At 47.9% G+C, this 10,005-nt stretch overlaps 2 protein-coding genes across 3 annotated transcripts; one reads left to right on the plus strand and one right to left on the minus strand.

The window, feature by feature from the left end:
- Positions 1-1,026: 1,026 nt before the first annotated feature.
- On the plus strand, positions 1,027-4,737 carry ccdc97 (coiled-coil domain containing 97). 2 transcript variants are annotated; one of them, XM_084571023.1, is made up of 7 exons: positions 1,028-1,304; positions 2,669-2,845; positions 2,921-3,080; positions 3,818-3,906; positions 3,970-4,138; positions 4,209-4,326; positions 4,520-4,737. In XM_084571023.1, the coding sequence occupies exons 1-7, from the start codon at positions 1,164-1,166 to the stop codon at positions 4,629-4,631; spliced, it is 966 nt and encodes a 321-aa protein (XP_084427149.1). In that variant the 5' UTR covers positions 1,028-1,163; the 3' UTR covers positions 4,632-4,737. The 2 variants fall into 2 exon arrangements, with proteins under 2 accessions (XP_084427148.1, XP_084427149.1); XM_084571022.1 differs by having other exon boundaries at positions 1,027-1,304; positions 3,818-4,138.
- Positions 4,738-4,860: 123 nt separating this feature from the next.
- Positions 4,861-9,777, minus strand: LOC311506881 (uncharacterized protein). Its single transcript, XM_084571006.1, has 10 exons — positions 8,904-9,777; positions 8,477-8,539; positions 8,030-8,163; positions 7,896-7,955; positions 7,636-7,819; positions 7,425-7,504; positions 7,269-7,308; positions 6,400-6,831; positions 5,906-6,017; positions 4,861-5,834 (listed from the first exon to the last, which is right to left on the minus strand). Exons 1-10 carry the CDS (start codon positions 9,352-9,354, stop codon positions 5,675-5,677), a joined length of 1,716 nt encoding a protein of 571 aa, XP_084427132.1. The 5' UTR covers positions 9,355-9,777; the 3' UTR covers positions 4,861-5,674.
- Between the last annotated feature and the right edge of the window lie 228 nt (positions 9,778-10,005).

The following is a 10,005-nucleotide window of genomic DNA, read 5'->3' on the forward strand; positions in this document are numbered from 1 at the left end:
CATGATGAACACATGATGAACACATGATAAGTACACGATGAACACATGATGAACACATGATGAGTACATGATGGGCACATCATGAACACATGACAAGTACATGATGGACACATCATGAACACATGATGAGTACACGATGAACACATGATGAGTACATAATAGGTACATGATGAACACATGAACTCATGATCTCAGCTTGGTGGCAGCAGTGGTTCTTAGTGTGTCAGGTCGATAGGTAGAAGTCTTTATAATGAGCTGAAGCTATTTCTGGTCTGGTCTCCTCATCCTCACCTCCTCTCCTTCCTCCTCCTCCTCCTCCTCCTCTTCCTCTTGTTAACTTAGTCCTCGCTGTCACACAGTCTATACCTAACTGACTAGACAGGTAACCATGGAAACAGGTTCATGAATCCAACTCCACATCAGGTTGACTTGCTTCCAGAACATCAGATATTTACAGGTGTGATATTGAGTGACTAGAAACAGCTGATCTACTGGGACGACATCTGTCCTCATTTTATAGTTCACCAGTCCATCTCCCTCCTTGTCTCTGTCTCTGTCTCTGTCTCATCTGCCAGTCAGTCACAAGGAGTCAATGATGATGATAAATCAATAGTCAGTGTGTTTCTCTAGGGTGTTCATCACTGAGGTGTCCTCGTGTCCTCGTGTCCTCATACGTCCACGGCCTGTTCATTAATGAATGGATCAGAGGAGGTGATGCAGGTTTCTCTTCTCATATCAATCTGTTCTTTATAACTGATTAACAACATGTGACAGGAAGTACAGCCTCTAATAAACAATGAGACAAATAAGATAAAATAAAATAAAATAAAGTCCTCTATCGTACAACTACAGTATAAAACCGAAATGAATGAAAGAGAAATAAAATATTTCCGTTTTTAAATATTTAATATAACAATAATAAAATGTCTCACTCCACTGAAGGTTTAAATGTGTCATCCTTTGTTCAAACACCAGAGGGCGATAAACACAGACTGAAGGCGGAACCATTGTTCTTGGTTCAGAGGAGGGGAACATAAATACTGACGGACCAAGATGGCGACGAGACTTTTTGAAAACGGTGAAAGATAGAAACGTGTATCTGAGAATGTTGACATTAAACATTAAGCTCAGACAGACAGCGTCTCTCTAGACAAGTGTCCAGGATGTGGGGGGAGATCGAACCTGCGGAGAAGACTCTACAGAGTCCATGTGAGACAGAAGAACCGGAGGGACGGCTTCAGACCGGAGACGGTACCGGCCCCGGAGACGGCCCCGGAGACGGTACCGGCCCCGCAGACACCCAGGTGAGAGCAGCGGCGTCCTGTTAGAATCCGGGTCATACAGGTGAGTCTGTAAACAAGCCTCAGCGCCACCATGTGGTCACAGCTGCTGTCCCCAATGGACCTACTGCTGGACCAGAACCATCACCAGCCTCAGAGGACATGAAGACATGATTACATCAATAATTAACTGAATGAGGTCAAATATGTCCCAGAACACCTGGGACAGAGATCACATCAGGACAGATGTCTCCTGATTGTGTCTCTGATTGTGTCTCTGGTTGTCTCTGATTGTGTCTCTGACTGTCCCTGATTGTGTCTCTGATTGTGTCTCTGCTTGTGTCTCTGCTTGTGTCTCTGATTGTGTCTCTGACTGTCTACGATTGTGTCTCTGATTGTGTCTCTGCTTGTGTCTCTGCTTGTGTCTCTGCTTGTGTCTCTGACTGTCTCTGCTTGTGTCTCTGATTGTGTCTCTGCTTGTGTCTCTGACTGTCTCTGCTTGTGTCTCTGGTTGTGTCTCTGACTGTCTCTGGTTGTGTCTCTGCTTGTGTCTCTGATTGTGTATCTGACTGTCTCTGCTTGTGTCTCTCCTTGTGTCTCTGGTTGTGTCTCTGACTGTCTCTGCTTGTGTCTCTGGTTGTGTCTCTGACTGTCTCTGACTGTCTCTGATTGTGTCTCTGACTATCTACGATTGTGTCTCTGATTGTGTCTCTGGTTGTGTCTCTGACTGTCCCAGATTGTGTCTCTGACTGTCTCTGGTTGTGTCTCTGACTGTCTCTGGTTGTGTCTCTGCTTGTGTCTCTGCTTGTGTATCTGACTGTCTCTGCTTGTGTCTCTGGTTGTGTCTCTGGTTGTCTCTGGTTGTGTCTCTGACTGTCTCTGCTTGTGTCTCTGGTTGTGTCTCTGGTTGTGTCTCTGACTGTCTCTGGTTGTGTCTCTGACTGTCTCTGATTGTGTCTCTGACTGTCTACGATTGTGTCTCTGATTGTGTCTCTGACTGTCCCTGATTGTGTCTCTGACTGTCTCTGGTTGTGTCTCTGACTGTCTCTGGTTGTGTCTCTGCTTGTGTCTCTGGTTGTGTCTCTGGTTGTGTCTCTGGTTGTGTCTCTGACTGTCTCTGGTTGTGTCCCTGGTTTAGTCCCTGGTTTAGTCTCTGGTTGTGTCTCTGGTTTAGTCTCTGCTTGTGTCTCTGCTTGTGTCTCTGGCTGTGTCCCTGGTTTAGTGCCTGGTTTAGTCTCTGCTTGTGTCTCTGCTTGTGTCTCTGGCTGTGTCCCTGGTTTAGTGCCTGGTTTAGTCTCTGGTTGTGTCTCTGGTTGTGTCTCTGGTTGTGTCTCTGACTGTCTCTGCTTGTGTCTCTGCTTGTGTCTCTGGCTGTGTCCTGATCACAGGTGGGGGGTCTGTCTCAGTCCGGTTCTGTGGAGCTGATGATCGAGGCCGTGGTCCTCAGTGGGAGTCCAGTGAAGAGTCAACAGATCGGGGACGAGGAGCTGAGTCCAGACCAGCGTCGGGAGGAGCTGCTGCTTCAGTACCGGAGACGACCGCTTGTCTTCCTGGAGAGATACCATGTACGTAGACAGAGACGCTGGTCCACCTGAGACTAGTCCCAGGATGAGGACATTAACCTGTCTTTCTGGTTTCAGACCCACCTGCAGCCTCAGCACCTGTCGGCCTTTGACCACGTGTCCTCGGACCCTCGGGCTCAGCACTACGGGGCAGAGGTGAGGAGACGAGCGGCGGGACAGGCCGATAGAACCAGAGTCAGGAACCAGCGCTACGCCGCCCTCCGAGCTCTGCAGAAAGGTGGAGCAGGAAGTCCTTCTGGAGCCATGTCTCTGCTGTCTCGTGTCCATGTCTCTGCTGTCTCGTGTTCATGTGTCTGCTGTCTCTGCTGTGTCATGTCCATGTGTCTGCTGTCTCGTGTCCAAGTCTCCGCTGTCTCGTGTCCAAGTCTCTTCTGTCTGGTGTCCACGTCTCTGCTGTCTCTGCTGTCTCGTGTCCAAGTCTCTTCTGTCTGGTGTCCACATCTCTGCTGTCTCTGCTGTCTCGTATCCAAAGTCTCTTCTTTCTCATGTCCAAGTCTCTTCTGTCTGGTGTCCACGTCTCTGCTGTCTCCTGTCTATGTCTCTTCTGTCTCGTGTCTATGTCTCTGCAGTCTCTTCTGTCTCGTGTCCATGTGTCTTCTGTCTCTGCTGTCTCGTGTCCAAGTCTCTTCTGTCTGGTGTCCACGTCTCTGCTGTCTCTTCTGTCTCGTGTCCACGTCTCTGCAGTCTCGTCTGTCTCGTGTCCACGTCTCTGCAGTCTCTGCTGTCTCGTGTCTATGGCTCTTCTGTCTCGTGTCCATGTGTCTTCTGTCTCTGCTGTCTCGTGTCCACGGCTCTGCAGTCTCTGCTGTCTCGTGTCTATGTCTCTTCTGTCTCGTGTTTATGTCTCTGCTGTCTCGTGTCCATGTGTCTTCTGTCTCTGCTGCCTCAAGTCTCTTCTGTCTCGTGTCCATGTGTCTTCTGTCTCTGTCTCCTCATGTCTCTTGTGTCTCTTAGAGGGCCAGTACTTCAGTGAGGAGCAGATGAGGACCAGGGAGCCTCTGCTGTATGAACACTACATAGGACGCTTCCTGACTGACGACCAGGTGACTCTTCATCCTCTTCATCCTCTTCATCCTCTTCAGGTTTCTGAATGTTTTGATGTCCAGGTGCTGGAGCGCTCTCAGGACGCCATGTTGGATGGGGCAGGGGGGGGAGTCGGGGGAGGACTGGCTAACCTCCTCCTCAACTCCTACCAGGAGAGACTGATCCAGAACCGACTGCAGGAGGAGCAGGACAGAGAGGACGGGGGACAGGAGGAGGACGAGGAGGACGATGGTGAGGGACGGTTAGAGGTATGAAGACTGTGTCTCTGTCTGTCCTCTCTGACTGTCTGTCCTCCGTGTAGATGTCCAGCAGGAGGACAGGGAGCCCTCTGCTGAGGAGAAGGCTCTGCTCAGGGAGGAGTTCATCAGTCAGATGCACCAGCGCTTCCTCGACGGCAAAGACAGAGACTTCAACTACAGGTCAGAGTGAAGAACCAGCTTAGAACCAGTTATAGCTGGTTCTAAGCTGGTTCTAACATGTGAATGAAGCTGAACTCTGTCTTCAGGTCAAAGTTCAAATATGTTGTTTAATGATTGTGATTTTATTACACATCAACATGGACTGAGTCACTGTTCAAACAGAAACTTGGTCAACGTCTCACGTTTGTTACAGAGAAGTGGACGAGAACCCAGACTACGACAACCTGGACATCGTCAGCAGAGACGCCGAGGACAAATACTTTGATGAAGACGAAGAAGAAGAAGAGGAAGACATGACAGAATAGAGTCAGTGATCATTGATTGATCTGTAAATAGTGATGTACAGAAGTCGACTCATTTCTATGTTCAAGTTTTAAATAAAAAGGCTCTCTGATGTTTCTACGGCTCAAAGATACTGTTGATCTGTTCAAATAAAAATCAGAGTAAAAATACCTGAGTCAGAAGGACCAGAGTCTCTGGGGGGGGAGTCAGAAGGACCAGAGTCTCTGGGGGGGGAGTCAGAAGGACCAGAGTCTCTGGGGGGGGAGTCAGAAGGACCAGAGTCTCTCTGGGGGGAGTCAGAAGGACCACGGTCTCTCTGGGGGGAGTCAGAAGGACTAGAGTCTCTCTGGGGGAAGTCAGAAGGTCCAGGGTCTCTCTGGAGGGAGTCAGAAGGACCAGAGTCTGTCTGGGGGGAGTCAGAAGGACCAGAGTCTCTCTGGGGGGAGTCAGAAGGACCAGAGTCTCTCTGAAGGGAGTCAGAAGGACCAGAGTCTCTCTGGGGGGAGTCAGAAGGACCAGAGTCTCTCTGGGGGAGTCGGAAGGTCCAGGGTCTCTCTGGGGGGAGTCAGAAGGTCCAGGGTCTCTCTGGGGGGAGTCAGAAGGACCAGAGTCTCTCTGAAGGGAGTCAGAAGGACCAGAGTCTCTCTGGGGGAGTCGGAAGGACCAGAGTCTGTCTGGTGGGAGTCAGAAGGTCCAGGGTCTCTCTGGGGGGAGTCACGGTGAAGACAGAGTCAGTGTCTCATTTCATGCAGACCAACACCAATAAAAACTATAAAACATAAAGCAGAGATACACATGAGTCAGATACATTTAAACTCTGTAAAGGACGTCCAGAATGTCTAATGTCTTGAAGACGTTTCCATGTGGACGTCCATCTGTGACCACCATGCTTCCACCTCCGTGCTCCAGCGTTGGGATGTTGTTCCTCTTCTTTCCAACCTTCTTCCTCCAGACGTATTGAAGGTCAGTTCATGTTTCATCAGACCAGAGGACGTTTGTCTCTGACCCAGAGGACGTTTGTCTCTGACCCAGAGACTCGGTTGACTTCAGCTGTAAACCCAGTGATTCAGTTTTTAAGCTCCCTGATTTTCAGAGAGTAATATTCTTGCTGTAGCTTCAAAACTCTCAGCTGCAGTTGAATCTTTTCCTTCTTGAGCCGAAGGAGGTCGGTGGCATCGGAGCAGGACGGCTGAGCCTCGTCTGAGCTCTGAGCCGCTCGGAGAACGCTGAGGAAGGAACAACGTTAGACGCTGGAAGTCAGTGAATCTCTGTGGAAGTGGAGGATGAGACACCTCACCTGGTTTCTGGCTGGAGGTCAGAGCTGGAGACGTCAGTGTGACGGTCTGCAGAGGGAGAAGGAACGTTCCCCCCGCTTCCTGAGCTTCTGATCCCTGATACAGGCCTGTCGACTTCAAAAGACAAAAACATTCAAACTGAAACTAAAGTCAACAGAACAGACAGAGAACCGTTAGAGACAGAACAGACAGAGAACCGTTAGAGACAGAACAGATAGACAACAGTTAAAAACATTTAGAGACAAATAGAACAGAGAGGGAGAACAGAACAGACAGAAAACAGAACAGACAGAGAACCGTTAAGAGACAGAATAGATAGAGAACCGTTAGAACAGTTAGAGAACCGTTACTGGCAGAAAACAGAACAGTTAAAACATATAGAGACAGATAGAACAGAGAGAGGGAGAACAGAACAGTTAGAACATTTAGGAACAGTTAGAACAGATAGAGAGCAGTTGGAGAACGATGAAAACATTCAAACTGAATCTGTCGTTACCTGTTTCAGTTTTCATGACGACTGGAGACGAGGCAGCTGCTGCAGATGGAGCTGGTTCTCTCTGGGGTTCTTCTCTGTCTCTGTTCTGTGTCAGCTGTTCATCATCATCATCATCATCTCCAATAAGGGTTACGTTTAATGTCAGCGAAGCGTCTGACGGATTGTCTCCGTCCACTCTCAGCTCGTCTCCTTCCACTCTCTGGTTGTCTCCGTCCTCTCTCAGCTCGTCTCCTTCCACTCTCTGGTCGTCTCCGTCCTCTCTCAGCTCGTCTCCGTCCTCTCTCAGCTCGCGTCCGTCCACTCTCTGGTCGTCTCCATCCACTCTCTGGTCGTCTCCGTCCTCTCTCAGCTCGTCTCCGTCCTCTCTCTGGTCGTCTCCGTCCACTCTCTGGTCGTCTCCGTCCACTCTCTGGTCGTCTTTCTCTCCACTCTCTGCTCACAAACACAGAAGCTTCAACTCATTCAATGAGAAGAATAAGTTAGAACAGTTGGAACAGTTAGAGAACAGTTAACAGAGAACAGCTGGAACAGTTAGAACAGTTTGAACACTTAAAACAATTGGAACAGCAAGAGAACAGATAGAGAACAGCTGAAACAGACCACAGTGGGAGAACAGTGAGTACAGTAGGAAAACAGTTGGAGCAGTTAGAGAGCAATTAGAACAGTCAGAACAGCTAGAGAGCAGTTGGAGAGTAGTCAGAGAACAGTTAAGAACAGTTAAGAACAATTAGAGACCAGCTAGAGAACAATTGGAACACAGTTGGAGGACAGTTAGAGACCAGCTAGAGAAGAGTTAAGAACAGTTAGAGACCAGCTGGGGCAGTTAGAGAACAGTAGTAGAAGAGTTGGGACAAGAACATAAAACAAACCTTGAAGCTCTGAGGAGCTGATCTGATGTTCAGTCTCAACCTGAGACAGAACAGAATAAAGATTAATTTTCGTAACGTTACAGACTCGTTATGTTTACGTGACGTTAACTTGAGACAGAAAACTGGTGATGAATAAGAGAACCGAAGGAACCAGACCTCTGGAAGTCTCTCCACAATCACTCTCATTTCCTTCTGCACCGACAATTTCTCTGGAGCTGAACTCTTCACTTTAGTTCCTGGAGAAAGAAGAACGGCCTTCAGATAAATCAGGAAGTACTGGGATAGGAAGTTTCTGAGCAGGAAGTACCTGAACGGGAATATCTCAGCAGGAAGTACCTGAACAGTAAGTATATGAAGAAACTGTTACCTTCTTGTTTCCTCACGTCTTTTGCAGCTTCGTCCTCCTCCTCCTCCCTCACCTCTTCACTTCCTTTATCAGCAGCCTCATCTTCCTCAGTCTCTGCGTCTTTTTTGGAGACTGGTACCAGATCAGTTTGTTCTTTAGCTCTTAGAGCAGAGCAACTTTCAGAGGAGTTCTCTGAGTCTGACAGCTGGAAGGATAAAGAGATTAAACTTTATTCATCTCTCTGCATGAATGAGTTCAGAGCGTCATCCTGGCGTCGTTACCTCTGCTGCTGCTGCTGCTGCTCTTCGTCGGTTATATCCTCTAGTGGTGAGGTTGCCTTGCTGTGATTCATTTACAGAATGTTTATGACCATACGTTGGATTTTACTGGATGAATAAAAGAACGTTAAAGTTACCTCAAAAAAGAACTGCAGAGGTTTGTTGTCATGGAAAATAGTAGTTTTCCATTTCTTAGCAGAGCCTCTCCCCCCCAAGTCCTCAAAGGCTGGAGGAGTCAAGTAGTGGCGGCCACACTTAATACAGGGCTCACCTGCAGCACAGGTCACATGATACAGGTCACATGACATCACATGATACAGGTCACATGACATCACATGATACAGGTCACATGACACACAGTTCTTACTGCGAAGAGATACAGGAAGAAATCCTGGAGAGGAACTTTGGACAAAGGAGAGAAAGGAGACAACATCCAAGAAGACAAACTTTACTTCCTGAATTTCTTACTGAGCGTGTGCAGTGGCGTCACCATCCTGACGAGGACCAATCAGAGCTCACCATCAGTGAGATTAATGATTAAAGATGAGTTTAACCTGAAAACGACTGATTCCACATGTGTCTACCTCTGCGCAGCTTTCCTACGTCCATGATGCCCTTCTTGGATCCACAGGTAACAAGGAGGAGTCCTGTTGGACAGAAACGTCCCAGAGATGAGGACATATTCTCCTCTAATGGTTTAACAGGTGGAATCAGGACCTTTACTGCCAAAATACAGACTGTCAAATGATTGACTCCTCCAACTCCTCATTTAGAAAACCCTGGACTCTTTTACTCCTCTCTTCTGTCTCAGTGATGCTGTCCACTGTGGGGACAGTGTCTTCCAAACTCAGCGTCCAGTCTAATGTGCTAAAAGCTGACCTTAGAGTGTCCCACCTCTGGTCCAGATTTAATGTCTCATTAAAGGTGTCTCAGTGTGTTTACATCACTTTATAATAAATGGAACTGACTCCAGTTCTAACAACACAAAGACAGAACATGAGGAAAACTCACCAGTCACTGCTTTGAGTTTATCTTCCTCATCATCATCATCTTCTTCATCATCGCTGTCTTCATCATCGTCTTCATCATCGTCTTCATCATCGCTGTCTTTATCCACTTCATCACAATAATATCGGTGTCGTTTTGTTTCCCTGAGGCTGGTTCTCCTGGCCCTAGTCTCCCCCTCCTCCTGCTCCTCCTCCTCTTCTTCATCATTGTCGTCTTCATCCTCCTCATCATCACTATATCTGAGTCGTTTTGTTTCCCTGAGGATGGTTCTCCTGGCCCTAGTCTCCCCCTCCTCCTGCTCCTCCTCCTCTTCTTCATCATTGTCGTCTTCATCCTCCTCATCATCACTATATCTGAGTCGTTTTGTGCCCCTGAGGCTGGTTCTCCTGGCCCTAGACTCATCCTCCTCCTGCTCCTCCTCCTCTTCTTCACAGTAACTTCTCTTCCTCTTCATTTCTTCTTCTTTCCAGATTAAACTCTCATCAGAGATGATCGTCTCATCACTCCTCAGAAACTCTTTATTTATAAATCTGGAAAGAAAAAAAACTCAACTCAAGAATCAACGCAGTAGCAGAATATTCCTCCACCTGAGACGGACATAATCAGATATTATCAGTCTACAGATACAGCTCTGGTCCTGGTCCTGGTCCAGGTCTGGTCCTGGTCCAGCTCTGGTCCAGGTCTGGTCCAACTCTTAAATTGAACTTCTCGTTCCGGGTGAGCTCTAGCGAGACTTACGGACCGTTCAGGTAACGCAATAATACCGCGAGAGAAAATGCGACGAGAATAAGAGAAGACAAACTAAAGAAACAGTCCATCAGGTTCCTGTTGACAGAGACAGAGACAGACAGACAGAGACACAGGGAGAGACAGCTCTGATCTGATTCTGAATCAGAGAAATGAAACAGAAACTAGTGGTGGGCGGATCGATCTAAATATGTCATTACGTATCGATACTGACTGATACCAACGTTGGTATCAATCAGTATCGATACATGATGAGATCGATCCTTGAGTTTCAGGTTCTCTCTTGTCTCATTAACCTGACTGTGTTTGTCTAAATGCTGCTGCTGTCCCAGAGCAGAGCAGGCTCACCCTCCTCCTC

This window comes from Chelon labrosus (assembly GCF_963514085.1).
Source record: "Chelon labrosus genome assembly, chromosome: 21".
Lineage (NCBI taxonomy): Eukaryota > Metazoa > Chordata > Actinopteri > Mugiliformes > Mugilidae > Chelon > Chelon labrosus.